Raw genomic sequence first — 22,566 nt, forward strand, 5'->3', positions numbered from 1 at the left:
CATTTTCATTTTTAATATCTCCAGATGTTTTTCTTATACATCTTATTGTTTGTCTCTCTTTTTATCTCTGTGTGTGTGTGTTTTAAGTATTGACTAAATCATAATATTAAAATGCTGAAATGTACCTGTATTCTTTAGGGTATAGTCTAAGCTGCTGTAATGAGACTTCAGAACACAGTGATTCAAAAAATAATGAAGCTTCTCCTGTAATAGTAGGCATGCAGTCCACAGTGGATGAGTGACTGCCCCCCCCTTTTTAGGTCATTTAGGGTTCCAATCTCCTTCTGTTTGTTTACCTGTCCCCTAGCGTATTGTCATCGTTCTCATGGGTGAAACCAGATTACCTCTCAACTGCATTCCGGACAAAGAAGCGAACAACCTCCTTTAAGAACAAGGAACTGATCTTCCGCACATCGCTTTGCCCTTGGATGCTCCTGATCTAACTCAGCCTAGGAGACGTGGTCTGGCTGGCAGCCCTTCTTCCTACCAGGAGGGAGCACGAGAGCCATTTTATTACCAAAAGAAAGGGAGAATGGGTATTGGAGGGCAGTTGTCATTTTGCCATTCCACAGTGTAGAAGTTCCAAAACCATCCTCACTTCTGACACCAACTGCAAGTTTGGGGATCCTCAAGACTGCCCTCAAGTTTAGTAATTAACTAGAAGGACTCAAAACTCGCGAAAGCTGTTGTATTCATGATTACAATTTATTGCATTGTAAGGATACAGACTAAAATCAACGAAAGGAAAAGGTGCATGGGACACACAGGTGGGTTCCATGTATGGACTCAGTTGTCCCCTCCCACTGGAGTCTGGTACAGCACTCACTTACAGCAATAATGAGTGACAAGGTGCACAAAGAATTGCCAACCAGAAAAGCTCAAGGCTTAGTTAGTGTCCAGAGGTTTTATTGGAATCTGGTCATACAGCTGTGGTTGACTGCTCATGTAGTTGGCCTTTTGTCTCCAGCCCCTCAGGTAGATTGATAGTGCATGGCAGGGAAATTCCACCTTAAATCACATTGTTAGACCATCCCAGTGTCTCCTGGCTCCTAGATAAACAAAGACATTAATCAGGCAGGACATTCCAAGGGCCTAGAGATCACCTCCCAGAAACAAAGGGCAAAGGCTAGACCTCTCTGAGTAAGGTTAATCTTTTACTGTACAGCTACATCTGTGGATAGGCACATCTTGTTTTTTGGAAGTATAGACAGTTGCATAATATGTATGTTTTTCATCTTAAAAACCTTTTATACATTTTAAAAACTGCAAGAGACTAGAATGTGTCCGTTTTAACTCTATCCGCAAATGAGGGAACTGAGATCTGACTGCTTGTGACTTGCTTAAGGTCAGAGAACCGGTTAGTAACAAAATTGGTACTGTTACTTTGTCTCTACTCTCATGAACATGGACTGCTTCCGGTGGGGTTCTAGATGGAACCTATTTGTAGGACCGTATTTCCTCCTTAATTTTTCTGTCACATGGCTGCTGCTGTGTCTAATGCGGACAGATGCTTGGTTCCCCAGTGAAGATGCATCCGTTTAGTTGAATTGTATTAGGCTAGTGTTCTTCCTCACTTTTCAGCAGTTTATTGTATTGTAGCATTGTTGATTTCTCCCTTGAAGATTTTGAGACATAGTTTTGTAAAAGATAAGTGTGATTTTATACCACAAACCAGCAGTGCAGCCTTCTCAAGCATTTTATTTTGCCTTTCTGCCTTAGAAGGCATCTGTGTGCAAAATAACTAGTACTTGGCCCACCTGCTCCACAGATGTGTTGTAAAGATAAATTGATGTAAAGACCTCTTTGAAAAATAAAAGTACTATGGAAATGTGAGATATTACTAGTGATGTGTTTAAAGAATTTAATTTTAAATGTTAAAATCAATACTGAAAGGAAGGAAATATAAAGTATCAGTCAACAGGTGCATTTTTTAAAGAGATGGTGGGAATATGGGTCATTTTCTCTTTTTCGTTTCCTGTATTTTCTTAGTTTTGTACAATGAATATGTATTGCTTTTATAAATAGAGCAGGAAAAACAATTTTTTCAAAGATACACCTAGCAAGAATGACAGCACAACAAAGCAATGTATAAACACAAATCAGTAATTGGGAAGATAATAGAGAATGTCTCAAGGAAAGATGGAAAGACCGGATTCACTTCTAGAAAAGGCTTATGAATCGAAGCCTATAACTTGTTTAAAGTGCTGTGTATATTATAGCCAGTTTTATTTGGCAGATTAAAGTTCTTTGAATGCTATGTGGTTTTTTTTGTTTTGTTTTTTGTTTTGGTATTGTTGAGATGATATCTAATATAGTATAGGAATTGTTTCATTGAAGCAGAACAAAATTGGTAATAGGAAAATGTTTCAACATACCAAAGATGGAAAAACCAGGTTAAAATAAATCGTCATGTTGATTTCAAATCACTAAAAGTGAGTATGTATGTGAGACTAGAGCCAGTAGTTGTGCTTCTTGGAAACTGTTAGAAGGACTTAATTCCCTTCACCTGGGTGTCTGATTTTTTGTTTTAAATAGCTTGGTGAGGGTCTCTTCGAAGTCAAAACCTGACTGCAGTGTATGGGGTGGGGCTGGAAGAAGATTCTACTTCTCTGGGTTATGAAGTTCAAGAATCTCTCTTGTGCCCTTAGAACTTCAGCAGTGTGACAACTGTAGCCTTAGACAGTGATGATCTCTGGTTGCTTTGAAACAAAACCTCACAACCACCTGTATTATCGTACCTAAATGTCACTTAAAAATCTGTTTATCTTGTGTTAAAGCCTTTCTGTTTAAGGACAAATAAGAGCGCATTGGAGCAGGCATTGTCAACCTCATTAGCAACTGTGCCAGTGCTTCATTTACTTCGTCAATCGTAAGGACAGTACTTGGCCTCCCATTGCCCTTTCCTCCAAGAAAATCCTAGCTGCTGCCATACAGGCTTTGTGGGGAAATGGCCCCTTTCCCAGTTTTGTACTCCAGCTGAACATCTACTGGTCCTTTCCTGTAGGTTGCCAGTCAGTCTTTGTGATCCCAGCAGGCTGCAGAGTGTTTCCAGTGTCCGAAGTCTTTTTTTTTTTTTTAATTTTCTTTGCTTCTTTTTAAGTGTTTTATTTTAAAGATTTTTAATTGTGGTAAAATACCTGTAAACATAAAATATACCATTTTAATGATTTTTAAGTGTACATACAGGTTAGCAGTGTTAAGTATGTTCACTTTGTTTTGCAGCCAATCTCCAGAGCTCTTTTGTCTTGCAAAACTGAAACTCTGCCTCTTAAACAGCTCACTAGTTCCCCCTTCCCCAACCCGTGGCAACCACCACTCTGTTTTCTCTATCTATGGATTTGACTGTTCTAGGTACCTAATATATGTAGAGTCATACAGCATTTGTGTTTTTGTGACTGGCTTCTTTCACTTAGCGTGATGTCCTCGAGGTTCATCCTTGTTGCGAATCTTTCAGAATTTCCTTCTTTTTTAAGGCTGAAAATATACCATTGTATGTACATACTACATTTTGCTCATCCATTCATCCATCACTGAACACTTGGGTTGCTTCCACCTTTTGGCTGTGGTGAGCAATGCTGCTGTTAACATGGGTGAAAAATACCTCTTTTAGACCTTGTTTTCAATTCTTTTGGACATATACCCAGAAGTGGAATTATGGGATCATATGGTAATTCTATTTTTAATTTTTTAAGGAACTGCCATAATGTTTTCCATAGTGGCTACACCATTTTACATTTCCACCAGCAGTGGACAAGGGTTCCAATTTCTTCACGTCCTCTCCAATGCTAGGTATTTTCTGTTTTCTCCATAGTAGCCATCCTAATGGGTGTGAGGTGGTATCTCATTGTGGTTTCCATGTATTTTCTATAATGATTAGTGATGTTAGCCATTTGTTTATCTTTAGAGAAATGGCTATTCAGATCCTCTGTCTATTTTTAAATTGGGTTATTTGTTTTTTTATTGTTGTAGGAGTTCTTTATATATTCTGCATACTAATCCCTTACCAGATAGATGGTTTTCACACATTTTTTCCCATTCTGTGGGTTGCTTTTTAACTTAGTTAATTGTGTCCTTTTGTTGCATAGTTTTGATTTCGATGTAGTCTAATTTATCTGTTTTTCCTTTTGTTGCTTGTGCTTTTGATGTATCTAATGAATCGTTACTGAAGCCAAAGTCATGAAGCTTTTCCCTTGTTTTCTTCTAGAAATGGAGGACTTGCCCCTTGGTGTCAGAGGCATCAGTAAAGCCCCTTTTTCAAGGATCCTTACTCGTTAGCAGAAGCAAGGTTTTGCTTTATGGCAAACTAGTTTTCAGGAATAGAGTTTTATGTCTTGATTTCACGCTACCAAGGAGCAGTGTAGTCTCTAGAACCCACTGAATGATTTACACTTAATCCCACCAGTTGTGTGGTTCTTGTTAGTACCAAAAGCATGTATCATTTGCTGATCTTGTGTGTATGCTACTTTTTGGGGAGAGAGTGTCTATCATATTGCCATCTATTAATTAGCACAGAATTCTGTTGTGAATACTTGGAAAACTGTTTTAAAATACGAGAAATAAAAAGTAGATAAGAGTAAACTAAATATGCAAGGTAGAGTTTTGAATATTGAGATATTGGGATATACTGTACTTGGGACATACTACTGTTGTTACCATGCTTTATATGTAAATTCATTTTCTTTCTTCAACAAGCATCTATCGACTTCCTGTCACATACAGGGCGAGTGGCAATTCTATCTGTACAACATATTCATATTCCATTCAGAAAGGAGGTGAATTAGGTCTAACCAAAGTGAATGATGTGTGAACAGTCTTTGGTGCTGTGTACATGTCAGCGCACAGTGTGTTCTAAATCTGCTTATCGTTTACATCCATCACCTGCGTCTCCCTTTTATTTGGCCACACAGTTCAGGTTGTCAGGTAGCTTTGCTGCATGCAGGTTGGTCTGTTACTGCTCTTGGCCAGCATTACAGGTCGTTTAGTTTGCTTTATGCTCTAGGGTTGATTGGTTTTTTTCCCCCCTACTCTTCCTGCCTAAAATTTTTCCCTTAAAGTTATTTGTAGGGCTAGTATTTCCTTGATTAGTGCTCATTTGTTTTTTAGATCACATAATTTTAGAACTCATACAGAAAAGCCTGTTGGTCTTAGTAGTGCCTCGTATAGTATGGCACTTTACACACAGTCATATTCTATTGACTTCGATCTGTAGGTAGTCTAGTGTGGTGCCTCTTATACATGGGCTCTAAATTATTTCTTAGATGCTGTAATTATTTATGCCATGAAGTATAATCTATAGCTATCTACTGAACTATCTGGCATCTGTCCTCTGAAAAAAGAAAGTTACACAGTTGATGTCACGCAACAGTGACAGAGTTGATAAGTTGCTACTCCTAGTGTTCAATAAAGGCTAGATCCACAGTTAGGTTTTTACCCCTAATTTGTTGTCATAGGCCATCTCAGTCTGTATATAGATTATTTAAATGAATTTGGTAGGACAAGTTGCCTCGAATCTTTCAGGTATAAGGAAAGGGAGTCAGCATAAAGTAGACCATCAGCATTGTTATATAATCAAATTTCTGAAATTGAAGTACATTACTAAATATGGATATAGTAGTTTTAATTTTTTACATTTAGTTTCCAGAAATAGGTCTTGAGTGTGTCTTGTGTAGAGCACTAAAGGGAACTGTGAAAAGATTTCAATCTGAAATGGAACTGGAGGGTATGAAACGGAGAATCTCACGTGTGTACCCTCAGAAGAACAAACTTAAGAACTGAAAGATTGATTTCCTATAAATGCCTGATTTACAGAAGACCGAGATCCGAGATTTCTCTCCTGACCAAGAATCCCTCCCATTTTCATGCCAGTAAACCTGCTGCTTGGACTGTGGCTAGACACCCACTCCTTGCCCCTAAATACAGCTCCCTGTCCCCCCACCCCAAAACCCTCAGTGAACTCACTGTGGCTTGCTACAGTATGCAGTTCCTCTGCTATTCCCAAATAAACCCATGCAAGCTTCCTTAGTTTACCTCTTTATTTAAGTTGACAGAAGTCTACCTCTTAGAGTTACAGTTAGAGACCCGGATAATGCGGTGACTGAGACCCTGAGGTGAATGTTTACTGGTCAGCGAAACCAGTTAATGGTCAAGCCTAGACTAGAAACAGTTCCCCTTAGTCTTTTTTCATAATCCTTTGACTCACTTATGCTGTATATTATGCAACAGACTGTAACTGATTGTCATTATGGTATTTTTATTTAGTCAGTATCTTACACTGATGTACCCAGATATTTACTGTTTTCCTTGCTGTGTCTTTTCCCTGTAGTTTTGACCTTCCTTGTAGGAGAGTTTTCCTTCCACCTGAGGGACGTCCTTTAGGATTTCCTTTAGTGCAGGTTTGCTGGTGTCATTAGCTTCTGTTTTTATTTGCCTGAAATGCCTTTATTTCCTCTTTTGTAACTGAGTTTTTTCCTGGGTATAGAATTTTAAGTTAGTAATTATTTTCTTTCAGCACTGTTGTCTTCTAGCTCTGTTGGTTCTGTTGGAAAAATAGCTGTCTAATTTCTGCACCTTGGAGTATTTCGAGTGGAATTTCTCTGTTCTCTCTACTCATGACAGCTTTTAATGTTTTTTTCTGTCTTTAGTTTTCCATGCTTATATATATATACATAAAGATTTCTATTTTTTCCTGCTTTGGGTTCATTGGACTTTTTGCATTTGTGGCTTGGTATCTTTAATTAGTTTTAGAATATTTTAGTCATAATTTCTCCAAATATAACTTCTTTTTTTCTCCTCATCCCCACTCCTCCTCATATTCACTTGTTAGACCTGCTCAAGTATCCTCTGTATCTCTTTCCTTCCCATATTCTCTATTCTTCTGTGCCACTGCTTTTTCTGGATACTTCTGACTTATTTTTAGCTGTTCTTTATTTGCTCTTATCTGTTCACTTGCTCTTACCTCTTTATGGTATTGTATCTTTCAATTTTAGAGTTACCATTTACTTATTTTATGTATTTTCCAATTCTTTACCAGTATTCCAGTACTTGCCTGTTATCTCCTTGATCATAGTAAGCATACTTACTTTAAAGTCTGTGTTAAGTTCAGTATCTGCAGTCCACGTACATCTATTTATTCTTTGTTTCTGTTGGTTCTAACTCATGATCTTCTTTGTGTGCCTAGTTTTTATTTGCAGGCGAGACATTATGTTTGCAGAATTGTTCATAGAAGTATGTGGAGTTCAGGGATTGTTGTCATCCTCCATTGAGGATTTACATTTGCTTCACCAGATGTTCCAAGCATTGGCTGTCCAGGATCACCTAAATCTGCTTACAGAAATCGAAATAGTCTAAGGCAAGATACATGTTCTGCAAAGCTTGGTCTGCCTACTTTCAGTTTACTTTTACTCCTAGGGTCCTCATCCCAAGTGTGCAGATTTATATCCTTGGAAGACCCTTGAAATCCAACTTCTGTTCCCTTAGCACTTTGTCAAAAACATTGCCCAGCCAATGCCCTTAGAGGGGAAAGCTGTCCCAGTTTGGCGAGGAGAGGTAGGGCATGGGTGGTGGTAGGTGTCACCTATAAATCTTGTCCCAGTAAAATTCTTCATTATTTGCTAGGCCTTCTGTGCCTTGAGGCAATTTTTTAAAAACAATGTTTTGTGTGGCTTTTCTGTTCCTCAGCAGGAAGGTGGGTCCAAATTATCTAGTTTACTATTTGTTATAGGATCTTTTGAAAAGTAGAATTTGAATGTGTAAAATGAAAAATGTTTGTTTCCTTTCCCTCTTTTTTGGGGGCATATTATTTGAATCCTTGACCAGAGTTTGTTGTACATGGCTCAAATTAGTGGAAATGATGAAATTACTATTTCAGTCTTTCATTCCTTTTATGTTTCAGAGCTTTAAACATTTGTCTGGGCTAGCTTTCTTTGGAATAGGGAAAGGATCTTTAAAATCTGTTTTATGGTTTTTTTACTTATTACAACTTTGTTTCATACTTGTCTACCCTCATTAAACCATTGATAAGGATTTTGTGTTGTCCTTTCCCAGTAAATACCCCATAGATCTTAAGTGAGGCTCTTAAATGATTGGGCAAATGAATTAAACTTTTAAAATATAGTTTGTTCTTTAATTTACTTCATTTAGCAGATTAATTGTTGTATTTAATTTTTGTGAGTGTGCATCCTTCACCTATAATGGCCTGAATTCTCAAACTCTTCACTTCTTAGAGTAGATGTATGGATTCAGTTTATATGAAATCAAGAACTGTGTGTTAACACATTTCCCGGACTCCCTTAAAAGTCAAGGAGAGAAGTCGTGAGGGACTGGACAAAGCCTCTTGAAAAAAGCAGTAGTTATCAGAGCAAATTAAGGCAGTTCTGGGACTCATGATGAACATTTGGTAGCCATGCTCCTGCCATTGTTGAATTTCAAAACACAGGCCTTTTCTCTCCCTCAGCACCCACAACACCTGATCAAAGTGAATCACTTTGCCTCTTGTTCTCTGAGCCCATTGCACATGCCCCTTGTCTCTGTTGGATTTCTCATTGAGTATATCTCTGCATATGTTTTAGGCACCTTTTATGAGTAAACGGAAAAATTCATAGTTAGTATAAATGTCAGCAGGGAGAAATATAGGATTTAAACGCCTATAAATCCCACAATATACCAAGAATAGAAATATTTGAAAGATAATATCTGCTGGTGTGTGTGGATAAAGTGTCATGTTTTAAGGTGTTATTCAATAACATTTTTATAAACCATATCAAAACTGACTTAGATAATGTATAAGTCTTCTCCAGTGATATATGGTAACTATTTGATATTAACCTATATATAGTTACTAGAAGAAAAATACCTAAGTGGAGATCGTGTTGATTTTGTGAAGGATAATGCAGTCACGTCTCACGATGTAGCCATTTGAGTTAGACTTAGGTTTTGATTTGAGTTGTTTTATACCTTGCTAGCCACTAAGGCAGCTGACACTTGACATGAGCTATCATTTGGTCATTTTGGTGGTTTTTATTGTACAGTTGGTCAAGTGTTGCCTTAAGGAAAATGCCATATTTACTAGTTTATTGTTAGTGATAATAGTACTGCATCACGTCCATTAGATGCATCATTTTAATTTACTTCTTTTAGGGCTTTTTGTGTAATAGGTGAATTACACTATGAATGTACTCTTATGTGTCCAGCATGTAATAGCGGAGGCAGAGTTTAAGAGCCAATTTATATTGTAGGTTAGGTCATGAAGGAATATGTTTTCTTAGGTTCCGTTAACACTAATTGTTAACAAGCACAACCCATGTTTGTCTGATTTGGCGAATTTTTTTTTTTTTTTTTTAATGTAAGTGGGTGTTAGGATTGGTACTCAGGAATGCATAAAAGTCTTTCCTGTTAAAATTTGAAAATGGTTATAATTTAAACCCGATACTTATCTGTAGAAGTACTTCTATACTTATTTTTAGGAATAAATTTCCCTTGTGAATCAGTAGAATGATATGCTTTGGAAAAAGTTTCCTCAGTATTATACTTTTAACTTTTATCAATTGAACATTTGATTTATTTTCTCATTTTTTTAATTGACATATACATTATGTTATAAAATTGACATTTTTTTTCCCCTTAATACAGAAGCCCCACCATGAGACGAGGTGGATGGAGGAGGCGAGCTGAAAATGATGGCTGGGAAAAATGGGTGTGTTTTAAAAGAATAAAAATAATTATATTGAATTATCTAGGTATTTCTCATTCTTCTTTTAGTAAGACATTTTCTAAGTTGCAAATCACTTTAGACACCAACTCTTGAATTTTCACAATTTATTGAAAGTTCAGACTTTAACACTTAAACTTGCAAAATTTTCTCCTGAAGAAATGTTCGTGTGTATAAAATCGTATGATAATTTTATTGCAGCATTGCTAATAATACTGAAAAATTGGAAAACATTGATATCCAATAATAGGGAATTGGACAAGTAAGTTTTCCCTGTACAGTGGAACACTGTGCAACACTTAGCTTTGTATTTCTTAACATGGCAAGATGGCCTTGACTTAAAGAATGTTGTGTTATAAAGGAATATTGATATATATATGATCCTGTTTTTGTAAAACTACTATGCCTTGGGACATAGAAATAAACTTTGAAAATAATATCCCAAAATGTTAACAGTGAATGAGATCATAGCTAATTTAAATTTTCTTCTTTATATTTTCCTATGCTTTCTAGAAAAATGTTTTTGATAGGGAGCATGTAATATTTGATCAAAAACAGTGGACTCATTTCCATTTTGAAAAAAAATATATTTCACTTCTACATACCTATAGCTTTATTTTAAACATTTAATTGTTAATTCTTTATCCATAAAGATAAATTAATTCAAATCAATTAAGTTTAATTATTTCAATGTTCAGGAAAAGTGTGGTTGAATCATAGATTTATAAAGGTCTGTAGGAAAAATAATGTTTTTATATTCTTTTTGATGTTCATTTTATGGAATGAAAATTCTATAAATGAAATGAAACTACCATCAAATAGATTTATTAGATCCAGTAGTTAGCCACTGAATCATTTATTCTGTTCTTATCTACATGTATGGAGGATTGTACTAGTTTGTTGAACTGCTTCATTTTAATTGAAGTTATTATTACTTTTAAGTTTCCTATATAAAGAATATAGTGGAAGCCAGTTTAAAATATACTCTTTTGACCACTTGTCAAATTTTAATTGTTTTAAACTTTGGTGTAACTTTTGCTTGAATTTATAGATAAGAACAATATTTCATGGCATTAAACTTCTTATACTTGACTTAACCTTTCCCCTCTTTTTAAAGTAAGTCTTATTATTATAAGAATGTGATAAAATTATTAAAAATCGAGTTGACAGAAAAGTCCTCCTTGACCTGACTGTTTTATTGTCTTCTCCTATGATTTACGTTTATAATTGTACCTTGTGTCACCATCATACCTTGGTCACTAGCACAGAATAAGGTCCTCTGTGTGTTTATTTTCAAATATAAATTACTTTTTTTTTTTTGAAATTGCTTTTTTAAAAGGTGGGGGTGGGGGAGAAAATATAACTTTTGTGATTAGTTTACCTTTTTTTTTTAATTCTAGGGTGGGTATATGGCTGCCAAGGTCCAGAAATTGGAGGAACAGTTTCGATCAGATGCTGCTTTGCAGAAGGAGGGAACGGCATCTGCGATTTTTAGTGGAGTTGCCATCTATGTCAATGGATATACAGGTTGAGTACTTTTTACTCAGTAGTAAATAGGTACCCTATTTTGGCATGTACTTTTATTGGGATCAACAGTGATTTGTTTTACATCCTGTTTTTAATTATCTTGTTTATTAAAATGATAAAAATAAAATCTTTTGCTTTAAGTATTCTTCCTTCACTTATTTTTCCATCTTTTATTGAAATATATAGTTTAAAAAGTCAAATGAGGTTAAAGTGGAAAACAGCAGTGGCCTTGCTTAAACAGCTGATTGGAAGTTCATCACACATGTGTGGGGCTTGTAAACTGTGAGCTTCAATATCCGGGATCTGGTAAGGCGACCTCACTGGTGAATCTCCCATTGTAATTATCCTTGGGTCCTTCTGAGCTGGTGGAGGAGGGGGTGGTATGTGTGTCAGATTTCCCAGAGTCTTGCTTCCAGAAGGATATAAACCTAGCTGCCAGCTCTTTAGTTGCCAAGGGGGAAAGAAAGAGCCAGAATTCTCAGTCTAGAAATTAGAATTTCATTCAATCTCCCTCCCTTTTTTTCCCATACGCAATATCACTTCTCTGCCTCTGCTATGCCTGTTGTCATTGAGTCCAGTATCTGGAAGGGACAGGATAGTCGGTCTTCTTCATGAGTGGGAGAGGAGGTCCCTAATCTGTGTCTTACACAGAATTTCAACCATGAACTTCTTGTTTCATGACGTGTCTGCACGCCCACTTTTGGAGGTGCCTCTATTTCTTAAATCTCTCTTGTTTTCACTGGCACCAAGCAGCCTCTCCAAGGCTTCGACATAGCCAGCTCAGATTTTATCTTTTTCTCATCTGCAGAGTCAGTCATGACTTGCCTATTGGCCATCAGATTTTACTGCTTAAGTTTCTCTTCATTCTCTTTAGGATTTCTCTCCTCTTAAGGTCATGTTAGTGTATTATTTTTTGAAGCAAATGGCTGTAAATATTTGTGTCATTCTGTTATATTTTTCCCTCTCCACTTCTCAGTTGGCTGATACCTGCTTATCTTTAAGGTCTCTGTTAATATATCACTTCCCTTTGATCAGTTGTCTTTCTACTGGTGTAACTGACTTCCCATACTTGTATTTATCTGCATCTTGGTATTTATACGATCTTACTGTAGTTGCCTGTTAGACAAGAGCAAGAGCTATGTTTTCATATTTCCATTACTATTGTATCCTTGATTCTTCAACAGTGACTAGGTGTAACCCACACAGGAAATATTTGTTAAATTAAAGTTGAGTTTTAGTTACCTGATACATTTGCCTGGTTGAGTTTTATCGGGCATCACTGACAGCGAATTTAGCCTAAGACTGTTATCTCAGAATGAACTGCAACTTTGGGAAGAGTCATGTGCAACTCTTCTGTTGGGTATCCTGGAGCAGTCATGCTCCACAGACCTGCCTGAGATGCAGTATGAAAGACCCTAACACAAAGAAATAAACATTGCTCGTCACATTAGCTGGTTATGGAAGTTCCCAGTTCACAAGGGCACCCTTATTCACATAAGAGGAAGAAAAAGAGATCCTTTGAGGGAGAAAAAATGAGTATGGTAGTAATCACTATCATGGTTGAGAATTTGGAAATCTAATTCTACTTTTATCGCTAATTTCTGTATTCAAAGACTTTTTTTTTCTCTTTTAACCTATTTTATTTGGACCCATTATTAGCCCTATCCCTTTCCTTAGGATAAGGATAATGATATTAATTTTTACTCTTATTATTATCAGGATTACATTATAATTCTACAAGTGAAGTTCCACTATGTAGAATTTCATAAGGACATGCAAATTATGGAGAGTTTTTTTGAAAAATTTTCTGTTTTAGTGAACACTTAGCAACTTTATAGACAAAACAGAATCAGCCTCTGTGTAATGAATTAGCAAGTGGAGAAAAGTGCTTTAAATGCAGTAAGACAAGTAGGGAATGCTGTTTTATTGTTATTTCTTAATATGTTCCTCTCAGGCTTTAACTAATATTCCAAGTTTTCTTGATTCTTTTAAAGCTCCCACTTCTGCCATCTGAACTTCTTTCTCTTTGATAACCTCTCATTCCTTCTAACCCGGTTAGCATTGAACTTGTGCTCAGAGATAAGATCCTCCCCACTCCCCTTTTGGATACTCTGCCTCTGTCAACCTATTTTCTCTTTTTTTTCCCCCTCCAAAAGCATCTTTTTCCTGCTAAGATAAACTTCTTTGCCTTCTATTCTTTTTTTTATTTAAAAACTTTTTTGATGTAATTGTAGAATCACATGCAATTGTAAGAAATGATCCAAAGAGCTCACCAACCTTTTGCCCAGTGTCTCCCAATGGTAACATCTCACAAACTGTAGTACTGTATCAGCTAGGGAATTGACATCAGTACAGTTGAAATACTGGGCATTTCCACAGCACAAGGATCTTTGTGCTGCCCTTCATAGCCACACCTGCTTCCCTTCTGCTCTCAGCCCCTCTTATCCCTGGCAGTGATTGATCTGGGCTCCACTTCTATATTTTTTCATTTCAAGAATGTTACATAAATAGAAGAGCATGGTATATAACCTTTTGGGACTGGCTTTTTTTTTAACTCAGCATAATACTCTGGAGATTCATCCAAGTTGTATGTGTCAGTAGTTTTTTTCCTTTTTATTGCTGAGTTGTATTATTCCATTGTATGGGTGTTTCACAGTTTGTTAACCACTCACTTAAGAACATCTGGGTTTTTTCCTGGTTTTAACTGTGAATATTTGTATACATAAGAGTGCATATGGGTCATATGGTGGTCACATGTTTAACTTTTTTAAGAAACTGCCAAACTGTTTCTCAAGTTATACTATTTGACATTCTCACTAGCAATATGTGAGTGATCCGGTTTCTCTGCATCCCTGTCAATATTTAGTGTATTTTAAACATTTAGTAACTGTATAGTGATACCTTATTGTGGTTTTATTTTCTGTAACAGTTGCCAAGCATCCTCATCAGCATTTTTGTTTCGTGTTTTAATTAATTTAGGTATTCTAACATGTATAGTACTATCTCATTGCAGTTTTAATGTTCATTTGCTTGATGACTAATGATATTGAACATCTTTTCATGTGTTTGCCACTTGTATAACCTCTTCAGTGAAATGTCTGTACATGTCTTTTGCCCACTTTCTAATTGGGCTGTTCGTTTTTTTTTTTTACTGTTGAGTTTTTAGAGTTCTTTATGTATTCCAAGTACTGTTTCTTTGTCAGATATTTGATTTGCAAATATTTTTCCCAGTCTATAGTTTGTCTTTTAACCTCTTCACATGGTCTTTTGTACAGCGCAAGTTTTTAGTTTTGTTGAGGTCCTATTTGTCCATCTTTCCTTTCATAGATTGTGTTTTCACATCAAAAGTCTGCATAGCACTAGATCAGAAAGATTTTTTTCTTGTAAAAATTTTATAGTTTTATGTTTTATATTTAAGTACATGATCCATTTTGAGTTACTTTTTGTGTGTGTGTGGCCTATGGATGTCTAGTTGGTGTAGCACCATTGGTTGAAAAAGCTGTCTCTTCCTTCATTGATTACTTTCGCACTTCTGTCAAAAATCAGTAGGACGTGTTTGGGTGGGTCTGTTTCACAAAATAGACACAGACAAAATAGAACTTGCTGGGATTTTGATAGGAATCATATTAAACCTAGATCAATTCAGAGAGAACTGACATCTTTACTGTGTTCAGTTTTCTAATTTATGGACCTTCCATCCCATTTTACTCTAGTTGATTGAACAAATATATTTTGTACACTGCTTGTGTGTTAGGAACTGTGTTTGAACAGAGTTGGCAGTTGACGAAGAATGTTGATTTTGTTAGACCAGACCAGAGAGATGTGGGCGGCAACATAGCAGAGCAGTCAGTAATTGCTTTCCAGAGTTAGCGTGTCCTTCGTAGAGAAACTGCCTTTATTAGCTGGGTCTTAGATAAATAGGGTTTTCTAGATGAAACTGGGTAAAGGCATTCTTGTCCTAATTGTAACCTACATTTGCACCTTAACATTCTCTAATTTTGGTCAACAGGCTTATCTGATAATTTAGGTTTGTCTTTGTACTTTTAGTTCCTGTGCTTCTGTTTGTGCTTTTGCCTCTGATGAAAAGTTGCTTCCCTCATTTCTGTGAACTGGAATTATATTCATCCATTAAGGTCCAGGTTAAATTAGATTTTGCCTCCTTCCCTGTCTGAGCCATTCCATAATTTTTAAATTTCATAGCATTATTGCCAGAAACATTTATTTTGACATCCAAGCTTTGTATTGGCAGGTCTTACTTCGATATTTAGTTTTTTGAGGTCAGAAAGCCCATTGCATGTAGTAGCCCCCAGCCAAACATGGATCAGACAATACCATGAGACCTTAAATTTGCTGTTCCTTCTGCCTTCCCCAAGTCTTCATCATTCAGCTCTCTGCTCATATGTTGCCTCCTCCCAAAGATTTTCCTTGACCATCTCATCTGAAATAGGTGTGTGGTGCCTTTCAGATGCTTTCTAACCCCTATCCAGCTTTATTTCTCTTTATAGAATTTATTTGTATCTGAAATGGTATTATTTATCTGGCTTATGTTCTGTCTGCCCAGTGAAGTAGAAGTTCCGTGGAGCACAGATATAAGTCTTGTCATTGCTGCATTCCAAGGGCCTTGAACCTTGCCTGGTATTCACATTGTAAGATGCTCAATAAATGTTAGGTGAATGAATGAGTAATAGTTTTCATTCATTAGAATGGATAGACATACATCAGAATGTAAAAATATTTTAAATAAAAATATTAACATTATTATTTGTATGCTAATTAAACTTAGTCTTCCTGAATCTATAGTTTTTAATTAAGAAATGAGCCACATTCTAGGCTTACTGAATTGTAATCTCTAGGAGGTAGGTCCTGGGCATGTGTATGTGGGTGGAAGGCTCCCCAGGTAAGCTAGTGCTTCAATCTAGTGAAATGTAATTACTCTCTTCTGTGGAGTGGGGTTGGGACAGTCGATAAAGAAAGAGGCATTCTGGTTGTTTTGTACTGTTTTCAGTATGTGGGTAGAAGACCAGGCCCAGTGACTTTGGCACTGCTGATGTGGATGAAAAAGCAGGTGGATGGGCAGATACTTGGGCATGATTTGCAGAATGGACAAAGGACCATGCAAGTGTAATAGATTTACATTCCACGTAACCTTATATTCATGTTTTCTGAGCATGTGAATGTGGCAAGTTAGGAAAATAGTACATTTAATGCTGACAAATTAATTTTTTCGGAAACAGATGCCTTCTGGGAATTATTTTCTATAGATATAAACATGTCCCCTTCAATTCCTGTGAAATTCTGATCTTTTAACTCAGGGATGTAGGAATTTAACCTCCAACTTGGGAGAGTTACTGTATTAACTTGTGCCACCCACTGTAATTTTGCCAGTGTCTAGTACATATTTGTTCCTGTTAGGTATTCAAAAATATGTCCTGTAGGGCTTTGAAACTTTCTCATTTTTGTTTTATTCTGGCTTTTGGTTAAGTGTGGTAAGTCTGAGGCAGGCAGGGAAGAAAGGCATCCAGAGGAAGCGTGGCTGTTGCAGGAAGAGCAGTGGGTAGAGGTCAGAAGATAGGCAGCACAAGCGCCCGTGGTTATGGACAGGTCGCCTGATTTTCTCTAATTCCTCATCAGTCACTATGGTATATTATCTTTTCTGATTTATAGGATTGTGAGACTCAAATGAAATAACGAAGGATATTACTGCTGTAGGACCAAAGAAGGGACAAGCAGCCATTTGGCTGGCTTCTTTCTGCCATGTATGTAGTATAGCTAACATTTAATCAAGCTCATTGGATATGTGGAATGAAATGGTGACAAAATGAATGTTTTCTCAATAGAAATATATCAAGGAAAGCTTTTGTACAAGGTTTAAAACTTGTTTATAGACGTCGTTCTAACCAGATGAGCAAAACTCGATATGTAAACCATGCCGGAGATGTGGACCGGTTTTCACGTGGCTCTTCTGGTGTAACATGATGGCATTTGCTCTGCTGCAGTTCACTTGCAAAGCTTCAAGCCTAAAGAGAGTGTGTCCTGTGTTTGATATGTACCTTTTAATTTTACTGTGTTCCATTGTCTGTTACTGTGAACCCTGAAATTTTGTTGCATGCAGAATATCCTCAAAGAATGTTCTATGAAATTCACAGTAGGAGTAGTGTAGAATACAGTTTTATTTTAAATTTCATTCAGAAGATACTTAATATCTTAGAGTGCCTTCATGTGTAAGGAACACCCATTATTTTATGTAAGGACATCTACTAAGTAGTTTGAGTTTTTGCAGTGTTAGAAATCCTTTTATCTCTTGACAAAATGACCATACCAGCAGTACCGGCGAGTGCTCCTCCCACCACTCCAGCCCCAGCACCGGCTATAGCCCCAGCCTCAGTCCCAGCCTCGGCTCCAGTTTCAGCACTAGTGCTGGCTCCATCCCCAGACCCCATGGCAGCGGTGACTACGACCATGGCTCTGGGCCAGACCAGGGCCTCAGCGGCAGCCCCAGTGCAAACCCTGGTGCAGTTGCTGGCTGGGCCTGCTCTACCAGGCCCTTCCCCAGCAGCTGTGTGGTCCGGCTGCACCCGGTCATTTTGGCCTCCACTGTGGACAGCTACGAGCAGTGCAACGAGGGTGCTGCTGGGAACTGTTGACAAGCTCTCAGTGGAAGTCACTAATTGCTTTTCAGTACCACACAATGAATCAGAAGATGAGTTTACTGTTGACATGGAATTTGCTAAGAACATTTATGAATTGCACAAGAAAGTCTCTCCCAGTGAGCTCATCCTGGGCTGGTACACTGCAAGCCATGACATCACAGAGCACTCTGCTGATCCATGAGTACTACAGCCCCCAACCCCATTCACCTCACTGTGGACATGAGCCTCCAGAATGCCCACATGAACATCAAGGCCTATGTTAGCACTTTAATAGGTGTCCCTGGGAGGACTTTGGGGGTGATGGTCACACCTCTGACAGTGAAATATGTGTGTTATGACACTGAATGCATTCGTATTGACCTGATCACGAAGACCTGTTTTAGTCCCAACTGGATTATCGGACTATCAAGTGACTTGCAGCAAGTGGCAGGGTCATTGGCTTGCATCCAGGAGGTCCTAAGCACAGTGTTGCAGGACACAGAAGATGTACTGTCTGGAAAGGTGTCAGCTGACAATACTGTGGGCTGCTTCTTGATGAGTCTGGTTAACCAAGTACCCAAGATAGTTCCTGATGACTATGAGACCATGCTCAACAGCAATATCAATGACCTGCTGATGGTGACCTACCTGGCCAATCTCACAGTCACAGATTGCCCTCAGCGAGACACTTGTAAACCTGTGAATGGGCCCTAGGCAGCACTCCTGCCATTCTGGGCCCCAGCCCTGGGACTCAGAATGGAGTGAAGTTGAAATGCATCTTGTGGGTTTGAGTTACACTGAGTCAGTCAACTGCTTGTGACTCTAAATAAACATAGCCTCACTTTTGTAAATGGAAAAAAAAAATCCTTTTATTATTCTTCACACCCAGCACTTTTATCCTCGTTTGTGCCATTTGCCACTGGCCAGTCTGCTACAGAAAATTATCTGGTTTACATTTTATTTTTTCCCCAATAGTTTACCTTTAAAAAGCAGGTGGGACTAAGTGATGACAAAGAACAGTGAGAACTAGCTCTGATGTCCCAAAACCTATTGTAGAAGGCTATAAGCAATTAAAACTGTATAACTGGTGTAAGAATAGGTACGTGGTTTAGAGTACCTTAGAAATTTCATGTATATAAATTTGATATGTAAATTAGATATGTTATATATGTAGTTATAAATTAAATGAGCTAATATTTATAGAACACTTAGAACAATCTCGCATTTCAGCACCACATTAAATATTTTAAGTTACAAAGGAGTTTTCTGTAGATCAGAGGGGAATGACTAGAAAAAATCTTATACATCAAAATAATAGGAAATAAAACACTTAAGATTCCAGTTGATTAAAAGGCAGATTTCAGAAACGATCTATTTGAGGAAGTAGACCTGGATAACAAACATGAAAATAGGTTCCACTTCACTAATAGAGAAATGCATGATTAGTTTTTTGCAACGTTTACTTTTAAAAATTATTACATGATTATACCTAATTTAGGCATGGATGACGAAATAACCACTCCATTCATTATTGGAGTGAGAGTAGTATAATAGTAGACTGGCTTTGGAAAGTGGCAGTATATGAAATATATGAAGAGCCTTTAATATGTTATAACCTTTGACTCAATAGTTCTTCTAAGAGTCCATTCTAAGGCAGTAAACCTAAATGATTCCCTCGGTATAGGTTTGTGTAAAAAATAATCTTATCACATTGTTTTGTTTAAAAGCAAAGCATTGTATAAGAATGAAAATTTAGTTATAAAGTATAACATTTACAAGGTGGCTTAAAACAAAGTAAACTGGATAATTTGTAGTAACAGAAAACTTTCTGGTAAATGAGAAAAGTGTAGGCTGTAAAATGAAAAGTAGAGGATGATCCTCATTAAAGAAAAGCACAGAAAAAAGTGCTAGAAGCAAATATATCCTAGCGTTCTCTTTGGGCATAGAACTATGAGTGCCGTATATTCTATTTTCCAACTTTTTTTTCTAGGTGTGTTTTTAGTAGGATAATTCTGAGCTTTATTATTTGTCTTGGAAAACAAATTACAGGAGAGCCTTTGATTTTTTTTTTTTTTTTTTTTTTTTTTGCTTTTAAAAAGGCTCAAGACATATGCTGCTAATAAGATAGGTTGCAAAAATAAGGAAGCCAGATTACTTAGGTAAATTTTTCTAACTACGCTGTGTGGTGGACTGTGTGTTGTTTGTTTTTTCCCCACCAAAATCTACTTGCCCTCCCTGGGAGAGGATTACACTTCTCCACTTGTTGAAGTTGGGGTGGGCCATGTTCACAGAATGTGAGCGTAAATGGTATATTCTATTCTATCACTTTGGGAGTCAAGCTTTAAAAGCCAGTTTGTGCTTCAGAAAAAGGTCCCTCTGTCAGCCCGGATTCCAGAGTAAACATGACATGGAGCCACAGCTCCATGGTCATTTTGGAGTAGAGGATGGATATGTTGTGTGAGTGAAAAATAAACTTTCATTGTCAGTCACTGAGATTTTGAGTCCACGTGTTACTGCAGCATAACCTGTGCTATCTTCTCTGAGCAATATCTGAAATGGTGGATTAGAAATATTTAAAACAAATATTTTGTTTTGGGTTTCCTAAAGTGGCAATCTGGCTGTATTGTAGCTCAGGAATTGGCATACTTCCTGTGCAAGTCCAGAGCTTTATGGGCCACGCACACTGTTGTAGCTGCTCAGCTATGCTCTGATAAAACGTCATTTATAGAAGGGCTGGATTTGGCCAACCCTTGCTGTGATCACAGACTCATAGACTCTTGGGATTGGAAGGAAACTTTTTTTCTGATGTATCATATTATACATTTAGTGTTAACAGTCATTTGTGGAATCCTTACTAGATTCTTAAGTGAGATGCTTGAAAATATGGGTACTGAGGATACATTCATGATTAAATAAGTTTCCTCTCCAATATCATAAGTCTTAAGTGCTATTGGAAGCCTGATTAAAGCTGCTGGTTGTTTTGGATTTATCAACTTGAGTTCCTTAAAAGTTTTACAGTCTTAAAATTACAGTATTTTTAAGTATGCTAAAACCAGGTTAAAAAAAAAAAAGTGCAAACATGCTCTTTACCTTTTGCTTGTCCAGTTAAGTAATTTTTACACAGACTTGGAATAAAACTTCTTTTAAATGGTTGCAAATGTTAATAGTCCTAATGTGTATGAATCAGGATTTTTTCAGTACTGTGCTGAAATGCAAAATAGTAATAAGTATATATTACAAATTGAGCTTTCATAGTAAAGATGTCTTACATAATACTACTTTTACTTGCTTGGTATTTTGGGGATTTCTTGTAAGAGTTCATTTAAAATGAGAGTTCTGCTATTAAAAAAAAATTGAAAATCCCTGGTTTAAATGTCTCCATCTGTCTTCATTAAAGCAAAACAGTTTCTTAATTTGTTTCCTTTGGTGTTTTGTACATGACTGAACATTAGTAAATGCTTATTAGCCAATATAACTTGGCCTGGGGTCTGCAGAGGATTCATCCTTGATTTTTACTGTACTTCTCTAATGAAGTTGGTCAAGGTCTTGCATATATGAATCATAAAGTGGAATCAGTAAGTTGTGCATACTCTGACCTGTGTGATTTGGAGCAGAGCTGTCCCCACCTTGTTCTGCCCCCCATACTTGTGATCATCTGAAGTGGCGGTTTTGAGAGAGAAGGAGAGGTAGAGCTAAATTTTTTAAAAGGAAGAGACTTTCATTTAGCTTAGTCATTGGAGACTTCTTTCCTGTGTTGCCATTGTACCAATTCTCCTATATCCTAAAATGGTACAGTTGTTTTAAAATAAAAGATAGAACCTTAATTTTCAGTTAGCTTTTTCTCATTGAGGTATTTTTTTGACCAAGATTGCTTTGTTGCATAAGTTAACATTTCACATTCTGTTGCCCAAGAAATGTAACCACCTGTGTTATGTCCTGAATTGAAATGCTGTGTAGACTAGGGCTGAGAACATAGTCAGGCTGCACTCAGCCACCTCTCTTTAGGTGGAGTAGACTGCCCTTGAATCAGTCAGTGCTCCTTTAGTGTTTTGTTTGCTGGGTGACCACCATTGTCCAGGTTTGCAAAGCTTTCTAAGATGTTTAAGTTTCTTAAATTGTACAGTCTTATTCACTGAGAAATATAGTTTCAGATGAAAAGTTTTCTTGGTGATCAGTGTTCTTGGATGGATCTTGTGTTTTTTCAAGAAAGGATGCATGTTTATAAGTGTACCTAGAAAAGGAGAATATGTGTATGTTCAAGATATAGTTATATAACCTGCTTTTAGATTTATTAAAACTTGAAAATGCTGCATTATAATTCTTTTATTTGAAATTGGCCTACTTTACAAAACCTCATGCAGGATGCTGAAGGAGCTAAGGATATGGCTTAAAAAGGATTGGAATGAGAAACCATCATTTCACTTTGTCGAAATATTTCTAGTAAGTTTTTATTTAGTAAATCCCAGTCTCCAATTAGAGTATCAAAGTTTTAAAAAAGTTGGAAAAGTTTATTGAATGTGTGCTGGTTCTAGGATTAATGTGGAAATGTTTATTAACTGTTGCAAGTGGCTCCCTTAATTTTTATTGATCTTTTCCCTAAAAACTTTTTTCCAAAGTACAGAATATAGATTTTTTTTTTTTTTTTTTTTAATTGAGAGGTAGTAAGTTAGAGTATAAGCCTGGGATCAGGAATCAAGGCTTGGA

At 36.9% G+C, this 22,566-nt stretch overlaps 1 protein-coding gene and 1 pseudogene across 13 annotated transcripts in view; both read left to right on the plus strand.

Annotated features, from left to right (window-relative positions):
* The first annotated feature begins 293 nt into the window (after window positions 1-293).
* The window catches only part of REV1 (REV1, DNA directed polymerase), a 73,150-nt gene continuing 50,877 nt past the window's right edge, over window positions 294-22,566 (plus strand). For 3 of the 13 annotated variants that reach the window (XM_023525205.1, XM_023525203.1, XM_023525207.1), the window contains exon 1: window positions 11,430-11,539. Coding sequence is in view for 7 of the 13 variants with exons in the window: in XM_011383755.2 (XP_011382057.1) it covers window positions 9,638-9,691; window positions 11,107-11,233 (181 nt within the window). In the remaining 6 variants the exon portion in view is untranslated. Of the gene's footprint in view, window positions 768-7,208; window positions 7,349-9,627; window positions 9,692-11,106; window positions 11,234-11,420; window positions 11,540-22,566 lie in introns of those variants that run through there. The other 10 variants (XM_011383755.2, XM_023525198.1, XM_023525199.1 and 7 more) reach the window with 10 other exon arrangements.
* LOC105308029 lies at window positions 17,435-18,715 on the plus strand (annotated as a pseudogene).

Source organism: Pteropus vampyrus, unplaced genomic scaffold (genome assembly GCF_000151845.1).
Source record: "Pteropus vampyrus isolate Shadow unplaced genomic scaffold, Pvam_2.0 Scaffold541, whole genome shotgun sequence".
Classification (NCBI taxonomy): Eukaryota; Metazoa; Chordata; class Mammalia; order Chiroptera; family Pteropodidae; genus Pteropus; species Pteropus vampyrus.